The sequence below is a fragment of the Euprymna scolopes genome, chromosome 16 (genome assembly GCF_053919585.1).
Source record: "Euprymna scolopes isolate OS-2025 chromosome 16, ASM5391958v1, whole genome shotgun sequence".
Lineage (NCBI taxonomy): Eukaryota > Metazoa > Mollusca > Cephalopoda > Sepiida > Sepiolidae > Euprymna > Euprymna scolopes.
This window is the reverse complement of record NC_136497.1, coordinates 56,974,790-57,001,375: the sequence shown is the minus strand read 5'-3', so window position 1 is coordinate 57,001,375 and position 26,586 is coordinate 56,974,790. Positions and strand designations below refer to the sequence as shown.

At 35.9% G+C, this 26,586-nt stretch overlaps 1 protein-coding gene across 1 annotated transcript in view; it reads left to right on the top strand.

The window, feature by feature from the left end:
• Window positions 1–15,510: 15,510 nt before the first annotated feature.
• The window catches only part of LOC145295984 (uncharacterized), a 60,769-nt gene continuing 49,693 nt past the window's right edge, over window positions 15,511–26,586 (top strand). Inside the window, exon 1 of the mRNA XM_080141928.1 lies at window positions 15,511–15,914. Within this exon, the coding sequence (XP_079998054.1) occupies window positions 15,723–15,914 (192 nt within the window). The 5' untranslated portion in view covers window positions 15,511–15,722. The remainder of the gene's footprint in view (window positions 15,915–26,586) is intronic.

Below are 26,586 nucleotides of genomic sequence, written 5' to 3'. Positions count from 1 at the left end.
CAAACAACGACCAAAGATATTTACTTTTTGGTTTTATTTTACTTCAGTCGAAGTTCTCAGAAATCAAGGCGCCCACAACCTGGGGCTAATACTTGAAGTCTATATGAGATACATAGATATTTGAATGTTCCATTTTAGTTCTTTAACTCTCAAACACTGAGTTAGTAAAGAAGTTGAGAACATAATTTTCCTCTTCCCCATTAACCATTTTTATACATTGTAGTATATTTTTCATTTTGATCTCTTGGTTTTACTGGATTCCAGGACAAGAATTTATCTAGTCTGGTGGAGCATCCAGCTTCGTGTTGTTACTTGAGGTAACATCACTTCGAGAAGGTGCATCATTCCTTGTAAAAGCTAATGTGGGATAATAATAATAATAATAATAATAATAATAATAATAATAATAATAATAATAATAATAATAAATGTGTCTGTGGGTCATGGTCAACAGGTTTTTCCTTTGATAGTAAAGATGGATGATCCGACGGCATCCTGCAAATGTTAGCCCTTTATTATTTCAGTTACTAGAACACCACAGAACAAATACAGATAATAGTAATAAGATTCCGGATATGCAAGATAATAAATCAAAACCAAACAAAAGGAAGAGATAGACGATACCTAAGAATGGACTACTAATAGAATGTTATTATAAAAGCGATTCCACCACCACCTCTCGAGAAAGAGGCGAATCGAACATGTGTGGCCAGGGTACTGACTGTCACACAACAGAACTAAGGATTGCAGACTAATCAACATATATACATCGGGCCAAGATCACAGTGTAGTATCTGTTCTGATGCTACACTTCACCTTTTCTGTCCTCAGTCAGTGGAAGATAAATCCTTCATGACTGAGACAATTTTTATCTTTTGTTACTATCCAGAGTGCCCCTTTGGGGGTAGCTGAATTTTTCTCACATTGTGTAAAACTCTGCGCTCGTGGGGAGGCAAGTAAATTGCTCTCGTGGGGAAGAAAGTAAATAGGAACATACACCCAGAAGAGGTTATGTGTTCGGGAATTACTGATAACAAGAGTGAAAGCTAGGTATGTAATAAAACATCCGGAAAAACTTCTTTCTAACTCAAAACATAAATACGAGACAAGCATAGAATTCAATGAGAAATAAGCATCAGAAGTTGGACACATCAGATAAATTATGAACGAGAACAAAACAAAATTTCCATAACTAAGGAATAAAAAATTGAAGAAATTGAAATTAGAAACAAAAAAATGTGAACAGACGCCTTTCATATATTCCATTATTACGGGTAGGTGGATTTTATAATTTTCTTAAATATCCAAAAAAGAATAATGTAACGAAAGTTGTATATATATATATATATATATATATATATATATATATATATATATATATATATATATATATATATATATATAGTAATTTATAAAATATATATGGCGATTAAGCTACACTGAATATTCGGCGTTTCATCCACTCTAGGATTCCTCAGGCTTATGCGCATAAGCCTGAGGCTTGGGCGCATAAGCTTGAGGAGTCCTAGAGTGGATGAAACGCTGAATATGCAGTGTAGCTTAATCGCCATATATATTTTATAAATTACGAACTAGCTCTACCTAGATATTGAGCACTTTTGAAGTAAATACTTAAAGTTTACGCATAAATCTATACTTTCGTATATTAATTTTATGTGAGTAAATGAAGTAGTTATATATATATATATATATATATATATATATATATATATATATATATATATATATATATATATATATATATATATATATATATATATATATATATAATAAATACTAATGCAAAAAATTAGACCTCAATCTTCAACGGTTTTTTAGCATTTGGCAGGAAATATTTTAAATAAAAATTCTCAATTTTTGCCCAATTTAGCTTAAATATTGGTATTAAAACCAAGTAATTTCAGTATTTATACAAAGAAATCTTATTTTATTTATGGTAATATAATAAGGAAATTATAACAAAACCTCAATTTGAAAATTGAACCCTCACCCCACCTTACCATTGTCGCCTATGAAATGCTATTATTCAAGCGGTAATAGTTAAAATATATTGACATGTTTCCTGTTGTTGTTGTTGTTGTTGTTATTATTATTATTATTATTATTATTATTATTATTATTATTATTATAATAATAATAATAATAATAATAATAATAATAATAATAATAATAATAATAATAAACAATGGAAAACCCATTAATTGTTAAATAACTTTTAATATATGGAGTCAAATTGTTCCATGTATGAGGCTTTTGAAGAAAATCACGGTCTTAATTGTCGATACATAACTTTTGCTAGTATGTGCTGGTGCCTTGCTTCAAAGCCATACACTAATTGAGAAGCCTTTATTACCAACTTCACTACTTGTTCAACACCTTGAAAATGTGAAGCGAAATCCGGCAAGTCAAGTTTTTCACGAGTTAATAATGAATTTTTTAATTGATTGTCTATTATTGTTGGCGTCTCACAAACTCTATTTACCAACAAATCAAATCAAATCCAGTAAAAACTTTAAAGTTGATCACTGGAATTTTTTTCAGTTTTTTCTTGGCTGGCTTTTCTCTTATGAAAAAATATAAAAAAATAATTTGAGTTAAATTTTTAAATACAATCTGTACTGCCTTAATATATTTGAAATTAGATCCATGGCCTTGAGACCCTGGAGGGGCATAGGCCATCGACAACTTTATAGATACTTTTGTAGCTAGGAATTCTTTTTTCGGGGTTAGAGTGCTGGCCCCACGCTGAACCATCCGTAGCCTTGAAATTAAATAGATTTTTTAAAATGTTTCAATAAATTGGCAATTAAACCATTTGCTAAAATTCTTTTTATACTTTCTTCTCTCACTTCGGGTTCATCATATTTCACCGTTGAAATTAAAGCATTTCCAGAAAGTAATGCAAGTGTATTTTATTGGATATTTTTAAATGTAATACTTTTTAAATATAATACTTTAAGCCTCAATTTCTCATTCTTTTAATCATTTTATAAATATAAATTGGTTGATAGTGGAATGGCATCAACATTAACAATAAAATTTATCAAATTATATAGTTTGGTTTAAAGATTCTGTCGGTATTCGCCACCTGTCCATAGATACGTGAACCTGATGGCCAAAGTTAACCATCTTGCCTGGTTAAATGGACCACTTTTCCACGATACAAATCGAGGGTTCACCTTACCTCTAGAAATACCAACTTTATATTGATAGTGAAGTCTTTGGGAACAACTAAGGTTATCCATATCTTCTTCCAAATGAAACTCCAGAGGATTCCCAACAGTTGAAAAAAAATGTTGGGGGTGAATTATGGCAATTATTTGCAGATAATTTTCCCAGTGAACCACTGAATGTAGTAGGGCTTTTTGTGGTGTCATCTACATACTTAAATAGAGCTATGAATGGAAGTTCTTTTTGATGTAAGGAGCAACTAATAGTATGAAGATTTCTTTCTATTTTTTCCAAAATTGTAACAAGTCCACCTTCTCGGCCAGTATTCGCATTTGTATTGTCAACAAGGACAGCCTTAATAGTGCTCACACTTTTAAATTTTTGTACATCAGCCACTTGCTCCGCAGGAACAGTCCTAGTTGCACCAATATCAGGAAGAACCCTGTGTGTCAAACATTCACTCTCCTTTGGTATCTCTTTTGTGATTGTCAAGTGGCGTTCAGGTCCTTTGGCTTTTTTTCAGAGTTTTACTTCCATTTTCCTCCACTGATCTCTTGTAGAGTAGTGCATCTTTGTCTGTCCTCCCATCAATTCCAATACAAAAAAGATTCTTCGCATTTTCATTTTGTTTTTCATAGACATTTTATTTATTTTTTTTTTTTTTTGCATTCATCCATATAGACATTTTTATATCTATATTAGGTATAGGCGCATATCCCTCAAATCCAAGAGCAAAGGATTGGCAAGGCTGGCTCAAGGATTAGATGATATACCACATCTGACTAATTCAAGAGAATACCTTGGAATTTTTGTTAATTTGTAAGGTCGTTTGGGAAGAGAATCTGACTGCTTATAATCTTCTTCTTCATCAGTTGAAATAGAGGAATAGGAATGGAAAGAAACATCATCCTGAACATATGACGTTGAAGCTATTGGTGATGATATCTTCATACGCTTTCCTTGGCTTAATCTCTCTCCTTCTTTTCTAGATTTTTATGGTAGTTCTATCTGTTGGTCCACAGTGAAATGCACCCTTGGGCCCTATTTTACGTCCCTGGTCTTTTAAATATTCACGGTCTTCCGCAAGAACCTGAAAAATTATTTTTTTATTAATATTAAAAATTCAGTTTAACAGATTAAATTTGCTAAATATATACCTTTATATATATGCGTGTGTTAATTAAAAGGGTTAAAATTATAAACAAATCGAACTTACAAGGGGAGATAACTTCTAGTGAATGTCGGAAAATTTTCGAGTAAATAAAACGGCGTTTAGTAAGTCGTTATTTGTATTTTAAACTAAATATTTTGTCGTGATTTATTTTTAGTTTTTTTCATTTCATTTAACTTGATATGACAATGGATAATAAACTTTAAAATATCAATTATTGAATGGATTTTTATTATTTCCTTTTCTTTAAATAATTTCGTTATTCTATCTAAAAAAACAGTTGCTTATTTTTATTAAAATCGTATATAAAACCACAACGTTTCTAACCATTTGAAAAGCAAACCGAGTCGTTAAATGTAAGCGGCGTTCACTGGGAAACAAAATAGAATAAGAAAAAAATATATTTAAAAAAAAAAAACAAGATTGTTTACGTACGAATAATTTAAGCGAGTATACGTGAACGATTATAGTAACGACGCAATTATAGTAAGATCGCAAATATTCGAAATACGTAAATTTTGCTATTCTGAAAATCTGTTAAACCGATATAAAATCCTATATAAACTATTACGCCACTTCATGTTAAGCCCATGAAAATCGATACTTTGTTAGTGTATGTTAGAAATTTGACTTTTTGCATTGAAAATCGACTGCTCTATATTTTTTCTTTTTTATATTTTAATAGAGCAGTAATAGTAATAAACACTCGTTTGCTACAACAATTGTCAACAATAATTAAATGGAAACTTGGCCTTTTGGCCAAGATCAAAGTGTAGCATCTATTATTCAGATGCTGCAAGCTATGACTAGCAAAGACCAGATTTGGGGGCGGTCCCACATGCCTGACCTTTAACCGGCTCCCATTTCCCTCCTCTCGGGAGCTGGTCCCCTTTTTCCCTTCCCCCTCCCTTCACTCCTCACATTAAAAATAGGCCTTGTGCCTAATTTGCTCGGTGGGGGAGCAAATAAATACCATCTGTTCCGGCAGATACTGCAAGCAAAGACCATATGTGGGGGAAACACCACATATTAGGCCTTGGAAAATGTAGGGGCAACCCTTCATACCAATTGTCACTATCTAGCTCCCCATATCCCCGGGGAGTTGGTCCCCATTTCCCCTTCACTCCTCACTTTAAAAATCGGCCTTGTGCCTAATTTGCTCAGTGGGGGGAGCAAATAAATACCTCAAAGTGTAGTATCTGTTCTCAGTGCTTATCTGCGATCTGCGTCGGAATGCTCGAGCTTTGATCAAAAGTTTTGTGCTTTTGCTTGCTCCTGCAAGGACCAGCCCCTTTTGAGGGGATTGGACCAGCAAGAACCTGTTTTTGTTACTGCTTGATGTTTTTGTTATTGCCCTCGGGCAAATTACTAATTGTTTTTGTTTTCCTTTTTTCCAGATAGTCCGGGGTCAAGCTACCGCTTACGCAGCCGGCAGGGCCAAGAGACACCGACGTGCCTTTTTAGGCGAAGGTCCCCTTGGTTTCCGAATCAGTGGGCTCTAGTTGGGCTCTGGGCCAGCAAAATAGATGGAGCAGGCCGCTGCTCCTGCCGCCTTGGGGAATGCCCCAGGTGTAGTTGCGTCCGAGAAGGGTTCGGTCGGCGCGGTTTCGGGGTTGCCACCCCAAAAGGCAACCCCAGCGCGAGTTCGGGTCCGGGGGCTGCCAACCCCAGTTCGAGATCGGGCGTAGCGGTGGTCGACCTGAGCGCTGAGAGCCTGCAGCGACCAGGAATAACGCCCTCAACCGTGGTAGCGACGACCATAGAGGAGGAGATAGCAGCATGGAAAAAGTTCGTCCAGGGAGCCCCAGGAACTGAAGAAGCCTGGAAGGCCTCCCAAAAAAAGACGACGAGAAAGCCAATAAAAAAAATGGTGGGTACTGGACGAGGAGATGCAACCGACGCAAACGCAGTCGGAATCTAGCAGCCCCGGAAATCAGCAGCGGAAGATCTAAGGAAGTGCAGGTCATTAGACGTAATCGTGGTGGATGGGTGCTCCTCGGGGGCGGGGGGCTCCAAGAACTTGACGCCAGACACTGTGGCACAGTGGCCAACCCTCACATCAAGTGATGCCTCCCCGATACCAGCAGGACAAAACGTAAGGTCAGAGACGCAGCAGCCAGCTGAGACCAGCATGCCAGGGGAGCCAAAGACGACAGGAGGATCCTGGGGCCGGAAGGAAGGCCCAAATAAGACCCCAGAATATTATAAAGCTCTCTTCGAGAATAAATATCAAGAGTACGTTCATGGTAACACAATGATGGCGTTACCAGGGACCATGGAAGATATTAAAGACAGGATTTTGTCTCTCGTTACCCTGGAGGCGAATGGAAAGGGGTTCACCGGTGTTTCCCTGGAAAAGATGATGGAACTACTGGGCGACCTTTAAATCCCGGCTCAGTACTTAGTAAGGCGGTGCCATGCGACGTGGGTTCTCCTGTTGCCGTCAAAGGAAGAAGCTGTGAGGTGGGCACAAGGGGACCTGACGTGGAAGAACATCCAGCTGCGTCCTGAGTACCAGTCGAAAAGAAAAACGGTGGTCTCGGTGATAGGGGTCCCATGTTTTATCGGGGGGACCAGCTGGGAGCAACCCTATCCCAGTATGGACAAGTGGAGGGAGTGCATCCGGTGAAGGGCCCCCGAAACATATTGACAGGCACTTACAAAATAAGCATGAGGGTGGACAGGAAAAACTTTTATAAGATTCCTGCCTTGCTCATCTGTGAGGGCTGTCAGATGACCATCATCGTCGAAGGAAGAAGGCCGCTCTGCTGTCAGTGCCTGAAGCCCGGGCACATGTTCCATTTCTGCCCTCTAAGGAAGGAGCCGGCTCCACAAACGCCGGAGGGAAAAGAGAAGCCGGCGGAGGAAGGTGAAAAGGAGGTAGAAAACCATAAAAACGGAGCAGGTTGGAGCAAGGTCGTCGCCAGGAAAGGGAGGAGAAAAGAGAAGGAGGCCCCTCCAGCACCAACGAGTGAGGCAGCGACGACAACCAAGCGAAAACTGAGAGGGAACTCCTCCGAATCAGAGGGTGAGGAAACGGAAGAGAAGGAGAAGCCGAAAGAAAAAAGGGAACGAAAGGAGACTCCCCAAGAGACTCTCCAAACAGAGTCAACAATGGATGACGAGAACACTGAGCCTCCAACATCAACCCCCCAAGAAGAAGCTCAGCCTACCCCTCCCCTATTCAACACTCCGGAGCAACAAAAAGAGGCTCCAGTCAATGTAGTTCCAGCAGCAACGAAAGCGGTGTCGGCGGAAAAGAAGAATGAAGAAAAGACGCCCCCCCCCAGAGTGGAAAAGACCAGAAAGTTTCCGTTCTGGCCTGGGGAGCGTCTCTGTGAAGCGGATATGACGGCTGGTGACCTCAACGGATCCCAGAGGAAGTACCTCAAGAATCTGGAAAGCCTGAGGGAGGTGGACGGAAAGGAGGTCACCAACCCGAGGAACTTCGCCGATGCCCCAAACCTTATAACATTCGTAAGGCCGAATAGGGGAGGACGTGCAAAGGCACTATGGAGGATGTTGACACCAGTTGGAAAACACTGTGAGGGAAGGGTCCCTATTTATGTTCACCTCTCCTTCTATAGAGCAATTAAACTGACGTTCCCTCTGGACGTGGGGGGTCTGGCCAGAGACGGACAGCTTACGTCCGACCTGTTCACGGGCCGTCTCGGTCAGGCCTTCGATGTACTCACCCCGAGGACTTCAGACCCTTAGTTGACGAATACTACTAGTTAGGGGAACATGGCCACGGGCTTGAACCTGGCTAGTTTGAATGCAAGGGGCATGAGATCTTGAAGCAAGACTGCTTGCGTGCTGAGGGATCTCGTGGCCCTTGAGGTAGACGTAGCCACCATACAGGAGACCCATTTTGTTGGGGCTGGAGACTGTGATGTACTAGGCTTTCCGGTGGAGTAAGTTTATAGCTTACTGCCTGAGGCGCCCCTACTGGGGAATGCCGACGGGGTTACTCAGGCAATTTTTACAATTGCAGGAGTGACCCTCCTTTAGGGTAGCCTGCTGGTTTCCCACTTTCCGGCCTTGTGCCACATTTTGCTGAGGTGGGCAGAAAATAAATCTCTATCCCCATTACTCGTGATGGGGAAAGTCTCCTAGCTGCTTCTGCTGCAGGGAGACGGGGTAGAAGTACTCGTCAAGGATCCGTTCTTGACACTCAGCCTGACAGGTGAGGGGCCGGGAACCTGCCCAGCACCTGTTGGACTGAGGTACGCCGCCTGGGTAATACCTAGGAGGTCCACCCTCCCAGGCCTTGCCACTGGGCTTTCCGGTGGAGTAAGTTTATAGCTTACTACCTGAGGCGCCCCTACCGGGAATGCCGACGGGGTTACTCATGCAATTTTTACAATTGCAGGAGTGCCCCTCCTTTAGGGGAGCCTGCTGGTTTCCCACTTTCCGGCCTTGTGCCACATTTTGCTGAGGTGGGCAGCAAATAAATCTCTACCCGCATTAGGAGTCAAAAACATTTTACAGAAAGTGTGTGTGAAGAGATCGTTTTATATTTAGGTGACAAATGTAGAGTGCATAATAGTCAGCAACGACATCACAGAAAAAAAATTAATAACGCTGCTATGAATATCTGTGCCATTCGAAGATTTCTCGGTGAACGTAGGTAATAGAGTTGAACGTTCAACGACAATTTTATCCTAGTTCTTTTATGGATAATTATTGACCTGGGCGAAAACAAACGCTTATTTCTTCCGAAAACACGTATCAAGAATTAGCCGGAATCTATTAAGAAGCAGATTCGCATTTGCAGTTTTTATATAGAAAACTGTACTCGTCTATGCAATAAGGCAAGATGGCTTTACTTGAAACATAATATAAATGAATGGGTGTATGAGCATCAGTATTAGTATCGATTAGTAATCATTGTTAAAAGGGAAAAAGTATAAAAACGAACAAATAGGAAGTAGAGTGCAGCAGAAACAACCTCAGACAGATAAAAAGACATTCATGAGATTCAAGATTGGAGACAGGTGTAATGGTGAGATCCTTGCGAAGAAAACGAGTAAGACCATCCAAATGTGCGGGAGAGTCTAAACTGAAAAGAAGCAAATAGCCATCCATGTGCATATCGTTGTTATCAATACAATTATCTATATTATTCTCACTCAGAGAAAGTGTGTGAAGAGATTTGCTCAAGTGAAAAGATTGAATATCGGGAAAATTTTACTTGAAACCTCTGATATTACTATAGGATATAGTAAGGTGTATTCTGTGTTTATTTTTTAGAGAGTATCATAAATTATATTATCCTTTTATTCTCTTTTTTATGCCTCTACTTTTACGACTTTGACTAATGTTCTCCGCCCTATTTCCCTTACCTCATCTCCCACCTTTAACACTCATCGTCTGGTTTTTCTTCTTCCTTTCTTGTAAAACATTAAATGCGCAAACAAATACGATTTAAAACATTACGCTAGACATTCGTTGAGTAGATGACTTGCGACGTTGTTTAACCGTTGTCTTCCCCCCTCACTCTCGCTCTCTCTCTCTCCCTCTCTCTCTCTCTCTCTCTCTCTCTATCTCTCTCATCTCTCTGATTTCAATTATGCCGTCATCATTTTATGAGATCATTCATTCACTTTGGTTACACCTCATGTCTCTTTTAATGGGTGAAGTTATCCTTTAGGGTGCAAGTGATCGAAGCAAGATAACAAACATGATCCACGGTGTTTAGCGATATCTGATGGCTTCTATTTTTTTTTTCAACAAGTTGTCGAGAGATTCGAGAGATTTAGATGAAAGGAAACATGTGCTTTAAAGGGTCTTAAATGAATCCATCACAAGGTAGCATAAGGGCAGCAACAACGAGCTCTATCAGCTGCAAGCTAGTACATGCTGGAAATAATTAAGGTAATACGATAATGGTGGTGCCCCAGAACATAGCCTTCAAACATGACGGCTGTGTCAGGAAGAGAAATGAGAAAAAAATCAAGTTGTAACAGACCGCTAATGCTGGGAGCAGCAGCAGCAGCAGCCTCATAAATATATGAAAATATCCAAGCCGGCTTCGGGGAGTGACGTCACTGCAGAGACAAAAGGACGCAGGTGTTTAGCAAGGCAGGTGTTTGGAGAAATGTGCTTGAGATGTGACGAGAGAAGCCAGGTAGGTGACGTCAGCAAGGACGAAAAGTCACACATGGCCGGAGAAGGAGAAATTAACTGTTTAAATTTTTAGAAAAAAATGTGTTGTTGAAAATACCAGATATAAAGGCTTTTGTTAAAAAAAAAACCCATTGAGTCTAGTTTTTCATGCCTTCTGTTTCTTTGATATAACGACTACGTTACAAAATAAGAATGGTTGATGAAAGTCCTTATAAAGAATGAGTGTGCAAGGGGTGACACTTTGGAACAAATCATGAGAGAGAAAAAGTTAAGACGAGGTTTCCCAACTAGTTCTGCGTGATTAGAACGAGGGAGCCTGTGAGCATGATGAGCATTGGAATCATCAAAAGCAAATATGGAGGTTGACGGATGAAGTTACAATGCATTATCAATAATGTTAGTTTATAGCGTCAACAATAGAGCAGTCACTGTCAGAAGCGGAACAGTATAAAAAGAATAAATAAGAAATGGAGTGCAGCAAAGACAATTTCAGATAGATAAAAGAACATTCATGCTATTCAAGTGAGGAGATCCTTGTGAAGACAAAGAGAAAGACCGTGCAAATTTGTGCAAGAGTCTCAGTAGACAAGATGCACATAACCATCCACATGCAGATCAAGGATGTGAGGAGATTTGCCAAAGAGTAAAGTTTGACCTGAGACATCTGATAATAATATTTGATAGGAATATATAAGAATAAATAGGAAATATAAATTATATTATGCTTTTATTTTTATACGCCTCTGCTACACTGTTCCCTTCTTCCTGTTTCCTCTCCCCTGTACTCCCCTTCTATCACTTTTCGTTACATTCTTCTTCCTCATACCATGCAAAACATTCAATGCGCAAACAAGTAAGATATTTAGCATTATACTAGACACTAGACATTCATCGAGTAGACAACTCACGACGGAGTATCACCGCTCTCTCTCTCTCTCTCTCTCTCTCTCTCTCTATCTATCTATCTATCTATCTCTATCTATCTATCTATCTCTCTCTATCTATCTATCTATCTCTCTCTCTCTCTCTCTCTCTCTCTATATATATATATATATATATATATATATATATATATAATTTAAAGGAGATTAGAGCAATAGTCTAAAGAGCTGAGTGTATTTCAATGTAACAGTGAAATTACTAGTTTAATTGAAATACGGGAAAGAGAAAGTGCTCGTTGTAATTTAGATATATAATAAGCTCGATAGGTAGATATCCTAGAGCTAATTCAATATTAAGTAATGTGATTGATAATTTAAAATTTGAAAAATCAAATTTTAACTAAATTAAAAATCCGTTTCATAAGGAGGAACAACAACAAAATCAATTATCTGTACGATCGTTTCGGAAAACAGTGCTTTTTATTGTGGTAGACATCCAGTTACGAACAATAATTATTAGATATAGTTTTTTAATAAGCAAGGTCTCCTCGTCAGCAAATTTTGAAGGGTGTTTATCAAATTTAAAAGCCACCATAAATAAACCTAGCATTAAAAGTAAGGCAGATGTATCTGAAAAAAAATTGAAATAAAAGGTTTGGATTTAAAGTTGATAAGAAGTTTAATATAGGTTATATATATATATATATATATATATATATATATATATATATATATATATATATATATATATATATATATCTTTCATTTTGATTCGAGTTACGATGTTAGAATTTTGTGAGATTGTTCACTGTGACCAGTTTACCTTATTTCTGTTTTAATGGATGACTTCATCTTTCAATGATGTCATTCAGAGTGCACAGACTCAAACAAGATAACAATCAAGATAACAATTATGATACATTGGGTTTTAGTGATATATAGACAGATGTCTGATGGCCTCAACTCTCCAACAAGTGTCCAAGACATTCGAGAGATCTAGATGAGAGGAAACATATTGAGACCCTGCTGTTACTGCACGGTACGAAAGTTACCGTAAGGATAGCAACAACGAGCTCTGTTATACATCAGCCGCTAGCTAACAGAGGCTGGAGATCATGTAACACAATAATGATGGTGCCCCATAGCATAACCTCAAACGAGCGGTTGGGACAGCAACAGAAATGAGAACAAAATAAAGTAAGGATAATTGATGAAGGTCAGTATAAGGAAAGCGTGTAAAAAATATGAAAATTTTGGACACATCATGAGATCGAGAAATGTTAAGACATATTTCACAAGCAAAGTCTGTGAGATTAGAGTAGGGGAGCCAGTTAGAATGATGAGGATTGAGGTCACCAAAAACAAAAATGGAGCTTGACGTATGAAGTTTTAATGTATTATCAATACTGTGTGACGGTATAGCATCAACAGAAGAACAGTCATTGTCAGAAGGGGAGCGCTTCAAAAAGAACAAATAGGAAATACAATAGACAACCTCAGTCAGATAAAATACTCATGAGATTCACGATTAGAAACACGTGCAATAGGAGGTCTTTGCGAGGAAGCAAGACTATGCAAATGCATAGAAGAGTCTAAGCGGACAAGGGGTAAATAATCATCCACGTGTAGAGCGTTGCTATCAAAACAACCACCCAGCTTATTCACCAAAACACAAAGATGGAGTCTGATGGATGAAAGAAAAATTGAAAATTAAAAAATAAAATAAAAAGTTTAAAAAATCATTACACTAACCACTAAGTTTTAAAAATAGAGGGGTGGAAGGTAACTTCATTTTATTGATTTGTAATCTATAAATACCGGGTTTCTCGACATTCTGGGTCAGAGAAATTTCACTGATTTTATTTACTGGCGTTCATATGAGGGCAAAGTTAGGCACAGCTTTATTGATCGACTGACATATTTACATGTGAATATTTTTTTAGTGTGTCAATTGACAACTTCGTTGTCGAGTAAAACAATTTGATAATTAAACTAAGACGTTTATAATTAAATGAACTTTTATAGAGCGTAGGTTATAAAAAAATTGAAATAACACTAAAATGATATTTTCATTTCGCTACTTCATTTATGGATTTCTTTCCGTGGTAGAACGTTGAACGGACGATCGCAGAACTGGCAGAATAGTAAGCCGGACGGTTGTACAACGAACATTCTGGCATACGGAAAGGAACGATTAAATGAATAATGAAATCATTTTAAGGTTAAAAGTTCAGAATAATTAACAGTCGAGCAATTGCAATGCGATTTGACAAGGAAACGGTTCAGCTGTCGCATGCCGAATTTGGAAAAATGCTGAAAATGTGTACAGAAAACACGCAAGGAAAGTTTAAAAAAAAAAAAAGAAAAGAAAAAGAAGAACGTTTGTATTAATATCAACAATAAATATGGAAAGGTCTTTGCAAAACTAACCGTATTGCAGCTTTAAAATTAACTAAAATATAAAGAGTTCTTTAATGACGGCGCTTTGAATGTTCAGATTCAGTTAGTCACATTCAATTAAAGACATGTTTCTTTACTTGTTTTATATAAAGATAAAGATATTAGCGGTCCGCCATTTTCTATTTTAGAATGGTGGAGCGCACTACTTGGCCTTCGGGACAAGATCAAGGTGTAGTATCTGTTCTTCAGATGCTGCAAGCTATGACTAGCAAAGACCAGATGTGGGGGCAACCCCACATGCCTGACCTTTAACCAGCTCCCATTTCCCACCTCTCGGGAGCTGGTCCCCTTTTTCCCTTCCCCCTCCCTTCACTCCTCACATTAAAAATTGGCCTTGTGCCTAATTTGCTCGGTGGGGGAGCAAATAAATACCATCTGTTCTTCAGATGCTGCACTTCTGTTTCTTGTTCTCTTTCGGTGAAGGAGAAATCCTTCACGACTGAGATAATTTTTATTTTTGTACCTTTTCTCCACGTTAAAAAACGACCCTGGTGTCTAACTCTGTCCCGTGGGGAGGCATAGTAAATAGGTACAATTACTTTGTCAAAATCGTAGACTGTACTTACCTCCCTTGGACGTTAAAACTTCTTCCACATTTAACAAATACGATAAAACTTTAGAATTCGACAAATTTTATTTTTACTTGTAATTATTTTTCTATTCTATCATTTTTGGAAATTTTGGAATTTTTACTAATTTCGACATGACATGTAAGCACGTAAACGTGTTTTTACTTAAAGTACATTTATTTGAAATCACATTATACCGCACAAGCACCATTATGTGTTGCAGTTCATGTTCTTTTGTTTACGAGTTATCGGCTAGTCTGAGCTTTTATCAAATTTTATGTATTTTAAATGAATTCATTTATGTCATAGGATTATTTAAGATTTCTAGGATTGAAAATTTACAGCATTTCAATTCAGTTCGGGCTACTGTTCTCAGCTTGACTTTTATGTTCACAACGTTTTGGTTGATGTAACTTCCGACCTAATCCAGATGCGTCTTTTTGAACTTGGGAACGTTCTCGTCGAAAACCTTCACCGCATGCGCGAGCTAGACCAAACCCAACAGAATATGAGCCATATTTACAGTGACTTTTCCCTTGTTGACTAAGGAAAGGCTGAAATGTGCTGCGTAGTTCTAGGAGGCCCACCCCCACAGGCCGTTGCCTTTCGGGTGAAATAGGTTTATTGTTGGCTGTCTAGTGCGCCACCACTGGGGAATGCCGATAGGGTTGCCCAGACATTTTTTAAATAGGCAGAGTGCTCCTTTTTAAATGGTGCTGGTTTTACTTTTCCCGCCTTCTTAACCTTGTGTAACATCTTCTTGCGGTGGGAAGGGAGTAAATAAAACATTTTAGTCGAACATGGGAATGTTTATGCCGAAATTCTGTGCAGATTCCCGAGTCCAACATTAAAATTCCCAGGTTCGACCAGAACGTTTAATAATAGAAATTAATGTATTCGTTAAAAAGCAGGTTAAAACGGAATTTGTAATGTTTACGCAAAAGCAACTTGATACGTTTTTTTTTTTTTTTTTTTTTTTTTAGTTTTTATTATTTTGTTATTCTTTAGAAACCGTCCTCACTCCACCTGAGTTATGTTGTCAGTGTTCATTGAGGTAGAGTCGAAAATACAGAGAGAGTGGGGAGAAGGAAAAAGGAAGAGAGAGAGAGAGAGAGGGGGAGGTATTTTCTTTGTGTTTGGGCGCGAGTCGATATGTGTGAGATTGGCTTTTGTATGAATCACATTGTATTACACAAGCACAGAACTAGAGAGAGAGAGAGAGAGAGAGAGGGGGGGGCGTCGGAGATTTAAAAAGAAAAAAAAACATGTGGGCATATGTGAGTTGATCGTCGAACGGGTTGAATCAAGAAACGAACCAAAATGAAGTTACAAGGTGTTATCATAAGCGTCATAATTTGTAGCATCATTGCTCTAACTTTGCAACTGGTCGGACTTATTCTCAAACATTGGATGTACGCACCTTCCGTCGTGGCAACTGTTAACAAGAGCAACATCACGTTCTACAGTGCTCGTGGTCTATGGCAGAGCGAAAATAAAATTGTCAAATATAAGGTGTGTATCTTACAAAAGCTATTCACATTTTTCTTTCTCATTTTCAATGTTGCGTTGTTACTCCCTCCCTTGTTGGTTTTCTTTCGGAGAAACCAATCATCAGAGATTCGGAATAAAAGCGACTTTATTCTGACAAAAACTGGTTACAATTAAATAATGCTTCAACAAAGTTTTAAGAGTTATACAATTTATATGTTTTGCTTCCACATAAATGACAAAAGTCCATTTTTTTATTACCTTAGGCATGAAGACCTAATCGTTTTATCGGGAGTCGATGGTTATATAATTTGTCGCTTCTTTTAGACTTACCCTAGACTAGACTCTCTCTCTCTCTCTCTCTCTCTCTCTCTCTCTCTCTCTCTCTCTCTCTCTCTCTCTCTCTCTCTCTCTCTCTCTTTCTCTCTCTCTCTTTCTCCCCCCCCCATCACACCAAAATACCATATTCACTTATGGATTAATTCTACACACATAATTACCAATTGACGTTTCTGAATTTTTTTAGATGAGGTTTGATTATTTGTACTATTTGGATTCCTCGGATTAATATTCTCATCTTGGGTGTTATATTCACAAGGTTTCGATTTATGTGACCTGCAACCTTGTTCATGTTTATTTTTTTGAATTCGGGAAACTTTCTGTCGAACTCAGGGATATTTATTTAATCGACAGGAGTAGTATGCTCTCGTTCTGTCAGCCATGACTGGATAGACGTTCCCAGTAGTTCGCAGTTGCATTTTGAGTGCACCCGCACTGGGGAATGGACCTTCATCCTCTACAAGAGTGTAAATTTACGACTGAATTTTATCAAGTACTTTATCCGTTACGACACGGTTCCTTATGGATTCCCAAGTTCGATAAGATATACCTGAAGAAGGTTAGAGGTTACATCGACCAAAACGTTGTGAAAATAACACTCAAAATCAGAACAATAGTTCGAAGAATTCAAATAATATGAATTTCCAATTTGTTTGGAAAAAATACAAATTTAACAAAGCATAAAATATACAAATTTACAAAAACAATATTTTTTTAATCACAAAAATAATTTTACAAAAAAATTCATCATGGTGTATATATTACAAACGCCCCCCCCCTTCCGAGCAACGTTTGTAAATATATACAAAAAGATAGATCAGTAAGTCTCTCACAACCCTCGACAATGTGTAAGAACGTTCGTGCATTGTAAAAAAGACATTAATTTTATAGCCCGTTTATCCGAAATCCCTTATTTATTATGTAAAATAATGGTTAGTTTCTTTATCGTAGAAATGGAGTATGTCAGTTATACCTGCTATAAAATCAGTGTCGCTATTTACTTGTTTCTCAAATATGGTAGAGGGACGCGGTCCATTTTTGATGTGCGAAAAATATCCTTCCACGACAAAAAAGGATGCTTGTCCAGAATTCAACTTAAAGAAAAACAGAAATATAGAAACATATTTATGACATGCGTACTCGTCATAGAATGAAAATGACATATACCAAAAAGCACGTAAATTGATCAAGTTTTTTTTTAACTAATAAATGTAATTTGGAGAAAACAAGGATGGCATGTATCTGTCTGCGATCTTAAAAATGTATCGTTTTTTACCCCTCTCTTATCAACCTTCCCAGAAATAGAGATCAAAATCAGACTCTAAATGGCTACAATTAATAGTAAATCGCTACAAACGTAAAAATTGATTTTTTTACACAAAAAAATATGCTGGTTTAATTTACGTGATTTCTGAAATATGACATTTTTTTATTATTATTATTTTATTTTTAATTAGGTTGAATGGCGGATAAGCACCAAAATACACTCTGGATTTGAAAAAATAAGAATTAACTCAATATAAACAATTTTTTTCTTTATTGACTGTGGTCAGAACAGATACTACACTTTGATATATTAGTTTACAGAAAGTATAATGATTTAAATTTTAAACAAATCAAGCACAGTGCTATTTAAAAGTGTAAGGAAATGGTTGCCGTTGGTCGTCCTTCATCACAATAGAAAATATCATACTTTTAACTAAAAGCATCATTCACCATAATACCACATTTACTCCAGGAGCCGTCTTACTTAAAATTTCGTAAATGGTTAAAAATTTTCACCATAAATATATCTAGAAGAAATAATTTCATTAAATACTGCATTTTGATCCTAGTCTGAAAGCTAGATGTTTGCCAATAATTAATAGTATAATAGCGAGGCTGTTTGTTTTTTGTTTTGTTTGTTTGCTTTTGTAAAGACAAAAAAAGGGAGTTATAACTTCCTAACCTCAGCGAACCAATTCTTAACATTTTTGTTCGGACAGTGTCACGGTTGAAAAATATTGTTGACCTCTCCTGAACATGGCACCCGCGATTCCTTGTCCTGTTTAACCCCAGCTCTTCAGGTAAGCTTAGACTCCTAGCTAGCTGAGTACACCAAAATACTTAATTTTGTTCTGTAAAATTCAATTCTAGCCAAAAAAAAAAAAAAAAAAAACATCTTCGAATAGGTTTGAAAATCACTTTCCAATTTGCACAGTGATAATAACCATCTATTATATGTAAAAAGGACGCGATACAGACACATTTTTCTGGTAATACTCATTTGGAGGGAGGGAATAACAGGAAGAAATTAATATTTGTTTCCAAAATACATTTTCTTGGCCTCTTTGGTATCGCTTTCTTTAAGCAGCAGTTGAAAATCAAGATCAGATGTGATAAAAAAAAGATTACATTCCTCGGTTTAAAAAAAAATAAAAAGATGGATACAAGTAGCGAGCTGTTGTGTACAAAAAGGAGTCAAGTATGAGTACGTGTTCCCTGCCTGAACATGGCAGCCACGGTTTCTTGTCCTGGTTGACCCTAGCTCTTCGAGTAAGCTTAGCCTATTAGCTAGTGGAGTAAAATATTTACTCCTTTCCACCTGTTAATAAAAATCCTCCCACTCCCTACTTTTCATTTTTTTATCCTCAGCCTATCCCAAATTGCGTTTATTTTAGAAGGACATAACGTATTATCCAAACTTCACACATGTGTTCTTTTTCTCACGTCTAGATCCCACTCCTGTTTGGATGTTGGCATGCTTGTTTTTGGTTCGGAACAAACCGGAAAACATTATTTAAAATTATTATTTAGAAAAGATTGGGAAGATCTTACTAACCGGTTTTTGATTTATTTCTTCCACCCTATTATATTCTATTGTATATAACTGCCATTTATGACAAAATCTTCAGATCAATTGCGGGATAGCTCAAGTAGGATGGTCTTAAGAAAAATTTTACATTGTGGTGACTAAGATGAGAGGGATGGGTGATAAAGAGGAAGGTGTGATATATATAGAGAGATGATAGAGAGGGATGGATAGTAGAGAGAGAGGTGTGATAGAGAGGTGTGATAAAAAGAGATGAATGAGAGAGGGGTGATAGAGAAGCAAACTGATAGAGATAGGTGTGATAGAGAGACCAGGGTGATAGGGAGAAGAGATGAAAGAGAGGAGTAATAGTGAGAGATGGTAATAGAGGGTGAGAGAGGGAGGATGATAGCAGTATGATATATAGAGGAGGGGTGGTGTAGAGAGAGAAGAGATGATAGAGAAAAGTGATAGGGATGGAGAGGAAATAAAGAGAGATATAGAGGAGGATACAGAGTGGTAGAAATAAAGAGAGGTATTTTGAAAAAGTGGTGTTAAACACTTTTAAGTCTATATTATTGTGGCTATACCCGGGATAGTCGTGCTATCATTATATTCTAACGAGGAACAATGACTGGATATGCGTGTTGTATCTATTCACATCTGAAAGTGTGTCTGAAGCCTTTAAATTTCCTATTCGAATGCAATTTTAGAATATAACTAGCATTTCAGCCCAACGTTGCCCGGGTGTTTGGAGGTGTATGTTAAGCAAAAAAAAACAAACGGTCAATTTTTTTTAACTTTACCCCCTATTATGACCCCTTAACATTTTATTGTTTTGGGTTCAAATCAAGTTATTAAGTTAGATCCATGTCAAAGGAACCTATATCTAAAGTTTCAAGTGTTTAGACCCAAAATTGGCGGAGGAGTTTGGTAGAGTTCTCAAAGATCAAATCCTTTAACAGCCAAATTTCTGGGCGAAAACGGATTACAAAGATTTTCCCAAATCTCAGTACCCTGTATATCAAATTTCGAGTCTGTAGGCTGAAAATTGACAGAGTTATTGCGTAGGGAAATGTACACAGACACACACACACACACACACACACACAGAAAGACAGACAGACAGACAGACACGTTCACTTTTATAGATATATAGATTTAAATTTACAAACAAGTATTATTGTCAATTTGTGCTCTTAACCCAAAGAAAAACAATAATTTATCGACAGCGCCACTATTGTATCAAAGAACAGAACCATTTTATTTCTTCATGTTTTCTTTTTTTATATTATTTATTTATCATTCTATTTTTATTTTCTTGTTTTTCATTTCCAAAACAATACCTTATATTGGATTTATTTATACAGTCTAACCCGGATATGACACTTCTTCTCGATGGTGTGGGTTCTACGGCTCTCTTATATCCGGATTACACTTATGTTCGGGTCTATATTCGGGTTACACTATACTAACAATGCTTAAAAGTTGTCGCTTTATACTGAAAATAGGACAAGTTGGAAAACCCGTTAATATTTTTAAATAATAGGTATTTTTTATAGAAACACCCCCGTTTTCAAACAGGGCTGTTAAACACTTTATTTTCCAACGTATTTGGGACCATTAAAAACGAATTATTTAATGTGTCCACATGATGTTCTCTGATGTAAACACTAAACTATTTTTTGATAACTTACAATGCTAAAAAAGTTCATCATACGACATTCAAAAAATCCTAGAACCATAAAAATTCATTATTTTTTTATTTATTTATTTTTTTTTATTTTGCTTCAGTGTAAAGTTTCAAATATCAAGACGTTCCTTCCTAAGGTTAACACTTGATCTCTATATGGTAACAGATATTCAAGTGTTCCACAAAAGTTCTCCTATTATATTTCTGAATTTTTGAGATGAGGATTGATAATTCGTATTATTTGGATTATTAGGACTACTGTTCTCATCTTGAATGTCATTTTCACAGAGTTTCAGTCGATGTGACGTCCGATCCGAAGCGTAGCTTCTGGAACTCGATTAAAGCAGTTAGTAATCCGTGCAGATTCCCGTGGCATAAAGTACTTCGTAAAATTCAGTTGTAAGTTATACTCTTCTGGAGGGTAAAGGCTCAATCCTCAGTGCGGGCGATACTCAAAATACAATTATGAATTAGTTAGGAATTCTACCCGGTCATGGCTGATGGAACGAAAGCCTGTTAAACCGTGGATTAAATAAAGGCTTCCGTTCAACATTTCGTGTAGATTCACGAGTTTTACAGAAGGATTCATGAATTCTACAAGATACACCTGAAGAAGGTCGAATGTTGTGAAAATAACACTGACGATGAGAACAGTAGTCGGAAGAATCCAAATAACATAAAACTTTTCTTTTTCTTTTAAAACTTTGAACTAATATAGCAGTGACGAACACTAATTTTCCTCTTCCTAATAATGTTATTGTGTATCTTTCTTGTGGTCTCTTGATTTTACCAGATAGTATGACAAGAATTAATCTTGTCTGGTGGCGTATCCGGCCAAGTAATGTTACTTAAGGTAATATCAGTAGGCGAAGATTCGTGTGTGTTCCAGTGTATAATAGGGCAGGTCGATTTTGGAACCCCGGTGAGGCAATGGTGATGATAGTTGGGGTTTGACATAGAAAATACCTACACGAAATATTTTTTTCAAAATCGTTATCTTTGCTTGAGGAAATGACTTTAAAAGTTGAAAAATTGAAGCGATTAAAAGTTTTTCGGTGAATTGTCAAGAACGTCCCGTCATCAAAACAATCCGTACTGTTAAGAAAATGGAATCATTATTTAGAATGCTTTAAACTACATTTTTAAATAAAATGAGTGAGGATAATGCATTAATAAAATAAATATTAAGTGTAAAGGCAAAATTATGTTTTTTAAGTAATAACGACCAAAGTTCGCTTTTTCATTTCAGGAACTTTTTGGGGGTGGAAACATTTTAGATTTCACCGTCGCAAAACACGCTCGTTATTGATATTGAAAATAAACGTTTGTTTATTATTTAATGTGAAAACATTACGATTTAGGCTTAATTATTTCGAAAGGAAAAACGAAAAAGACTTGTTTAAAAAATATATTATTATATTTCAAGTTTCTGCAGTGAATTTAAACATATTTGTTTTATCTTTTTTAATGTTTTTCTATTAGGTTGGTGCAAAAATAATGACATTTTTTGACGTTCAAATGAACGTCAAAAACATTATTTTTGCACCAACCTAATATTTCACATCAAATTCTATTTGAAATTTTTTATTAAAATATGGTAATACTCCAGTTTTATATTAAAACAAAACAAAAAATAGTCCATACAATTTTATTCTACATATTCTTTACGAAACATAACGACGTAAATTTTCAAGTTTTTCTACTTAATAAAACATACTTGCAGAAAATTAGTGTCCAATTTTAATTTCTTTTATTTTTAGGGAGTAAGTGTTTTTAAGCAGTGTTTTTCTTCTATTATTATAGTTTTAAAATCAGATAATCCACAAAGGTTAATACTAGTAAATAAGGAAAGTCCTTTAAAGGTTTTTCGTTATTTGTGCATCTATGTTATTGCGCTAAAGTAACTTTGTTATTTAGAAAGCCATTCTTAATATGGGAAGGAGGTTGTATTGTAACTATTCTGTACTTCCACCTAAAAGTTTAATAAACAAAAATTTCACTATTAAAAATAGCATAGTAACATAGATGCACAAGCACTGGGTTTTCGAACTCTAAACGCTAAACACTCGTTTAAAATGGCACAACTACAGCAAGATTCAAGAATGAATCTCTTTATGAATAAATTCATGTTATCGAAGGAGGAGCTAAAGTCTGCTACAAATGTCTAAACTAAAAACTACTATGCCTTTGATTTGGTTTGGTCCTCTCTCTCTCTTCAATACATCTAATTCAACTCTACAAAGTTTTTCATTATTTCTTAAAACTAGCACTCATTTTTTACGTATGAAACTGGAAGATAGTCTAATACAGTTTCCTTCAGTTATAATCCATTTATTTATTTTACTTTTCAGATTAGAATGTCAGTAAAAGCACGGCGTTCAGTTTTAACCCGTGGTTCACAAAATTGGCTGGTCCACCTTGTCATTTGGATGAAACAGAACCCCCAACTTCACGACAAGTCATTCAGTTTAGTTATTTCCTCGAAAACAGTTTTCCCACTTAAAAAATAGTGAGATTTCTAAGTTAATTGCCAAGAAAATAATTAGTATTCGGCAAGCAGTCAATCCACAATTGCCCTTGTTAAGGTAACAGTATATAGGACAGAAGGTCAATATATTTTGCTATAAGAGGGCCAAACAGATTGACAGGAAATCTCTTGCAGCAATCAAAGTGAAAAGAATGAAGGAACAGCTAGACAGACTGTTTGATATATCTTCTTGTAGCTGTAAAATTTCTGTCTTGAGAAGTAATGACTTTGCAGTAAAGTGCAAGACAGAAAATTGTCAAACAAGGCACACAATCTACACTTGTCCTCCTAACAAGGACGTAAAATTAATTCTGTAGATTCACCTGTAATTATGTTCCGTTTCTGTGGAAAATGAAATAATATATTGGTATTTATTATGTAATCTGGCTCTATTATTAAACATGCAAATTTTCCAATTTTCAGATTCCACTAGAAGAACTGCCCTTTACAGCAATTTTTAAATTAATTCATGGAACAAGAAAAAGCCTAACAACATTTACTGGTCCTTTGGGGAAACTTTGTATCAATAATTATCAAGGTTTGCCTCAAGTAGAATTCTAAAAAATTAGTGTCCCTCCCGATCATCATTATCTGACAGCAGAAGAAACAAATAATTTAAGTGTGAAGACCAGAGGCTACTTTTTGAGTATGCTGTTGGCATTTCTTGTGGAGAAGTTAACTTAGAAAATTGGGCCCTTGAATCAAGGAAGATGGCTAACATAAGCCACAAGATTAATGTGTTTATGGACTAGAGTTGTCTATCCTCACACACTATGATAAATTAAACATTTTGGTCAAATTTATCATTCAAGTGTATGCAGTTAGTTGGTTTGAGATCAAAACCGACAATATATTTTTTAAACCAATAACAGTATATTTTAATATGATTCAGAGAACAAAATAACAGTTAACTGAAATCTAAATTACTGTTTTAAACTGATCAAAATATAGTGCTTTTGCACTACTTCCGGAAAATATCATAATATCGATGATAAACTCAGATGAATTGGATGTGAGAGAATAGGGCATTCAAACGATTTTGTCCATTAGGTAAATAAATATTTATCCATTAAATTTTATTAGTTTTCTCAATTTACCCATAATAAAGTCAGTTTTTTCATATTTCATCACAAAAAATATAAAACAAATAAGTGTTTTCAAATAATTGTTGTTTTTTTGTGTGCGTGTGTGTGTGTGTTGTTTTTTTCCAGAAATAGTGAACAACTCCAAAAAAAAATGAAAGAGATTACTGCTATCAATTTTGCAGCCACACACTGGTCAAATTTGATTGATTTTTCTCAAAAAGTTGTATATAGGCAGGAAGCAAGACATAGACACATTATTACAAAGTAATCGTGCCAGCAAATTAGACCTTAATTTTCCCCCCAAAGGAAATTATACAGAATAATTTAGTTCTATTATAAGTTTATATTATTGCCTCTAATAAAAAAAATAAAATACATGGTTCTGTAACTTGTATCAAGCTGTTATATTGTGTAATACTTCTCCATATATCTTTTTGAATTGTGAAATTTAAAAGACTTAGTTATTAATTAGCTTTTTTTACAATTTTTGTTTAATCAATGCAGTAAAAGTTAAGATATTTTGCTAGTTGTGATTAATAATTAAAATTATAATTCATGTATTTATTTTTCTTTCAGTGTATTTCATATAAATATATCAATTTTAATTGAATATTTTATAAAAATAGTGAAATTTAAAAGTCAGTATTGTGAAAAATGCTATGAAAATGAAGGATTTTTCAGCATTTTTCTACACGATTTTTAAAATTAAATGATCAATTTTCTGTTCAAGATGGGAATCTAATTTTTGGTATATGTTCTTATCACATCAAATCCCAACTATCATAACCCGTGCCATGTTGATTTTCTGAAAAAAGTTGCAAATCGACCTGCCCTAGTGCATAATCGTGTCGAAGGTATCTTATCTAGGCTTTGAATACTATGTTATTTTGAATATTTGGTCGGGGTTTACTTGTAGGATGAAGTATCCAAATATCAGTCTGTGCTGGAAAACCCTTGTAGAGAGAAACCGGAGACACCTTAGGATGGCATCTAGTAAGTCAAACTCCAGACCGAATTGAGAAACGGGAGTGATTCTATAAAATTATCAAATAATCTTGATAAGAAACAATTCAGTAATAACGTACCTAAAAAGTCTCCACTCTTATATAAAAGTCACTGTGTGTGTGTGTGTGTGTGCGTGCGTGTGTGTGTTCCTTCCTCATAGGTTCCGAAACGGCTGAGCATATCTTTTGCAAATTTTACACAAAGGTAATTTATATGTCTGGCAGTGTTCTTAGATATGTTTTAAACAGAAATTCATCCGATAAGTATCGAAAATCGAGAAAAACTGATCTTAAAAATAGTCTTTCCTTTCTTACAGATAAAAAATAATAATTTTTACAGGGGAATATTTTACGTTATATCGGCCAAGGAAACTAATAAAATCTCAGCAAATCATTTCTTCTTTAAAAAAAAACAAATTTCTTGTCATCTGGAGATATAGGTCAGTGGTAGAGTATTTGACTATAGATCAAATGATCTCCTGTTCAAGCCCGAGTGTACCTCACTATTTATTTTTTTTTCTTATTAATAAGGTCAATTTACGATAAAAGCAGAGGCGCCATTTAAAATCGCCGCAATCATTTCTTCGTTTGCATATGCAAAAACTAAAAATTATTCAGAAGTGACTTTCCAGGGCATTCATCGTCGAACCCAAATATCAGCTGATGTGATATTGTACACAAACGCAGACGAGATTTGATCAACGACATCATCATTAGCATTATATATATATATATATATATATATATATATATATATATAACTACTTCATTTACTCACATAAAATTAATATACGAATGTATAAATTTATGCGTAAACTTTAAGTATTTACTTCAAAAATGCTCAATACGTAGGTAGAGCTAGTTAGTAAGTTATAAACTATATATGGCGATTAAGCTACACTGAATATTCCGCGTTTCATCCACTCTAGGACTATATATATATATATATATATATATATATATATATATATATATATATATATATATATATATATAGGGGTGTGTTGCGAATAATCTACCAGGCAAATTATTTCTCGTAATATATAATAATCAATAAAGGATCAATTCTATAATAATGCATATGCAATCTACATAAATTAAAATATCATGTTTAAGCATATTGTTCGACTAGGCAATGCCGGGTTTCCAGCTAGTCAATAATAAAAAAGAAAATTGTTTAGATTTATTTATTATCGCTATTTTCTTTTTGACTCGTGGATCAGTTTGCGGCCTTCACCACTCCATCCCATTCTACTA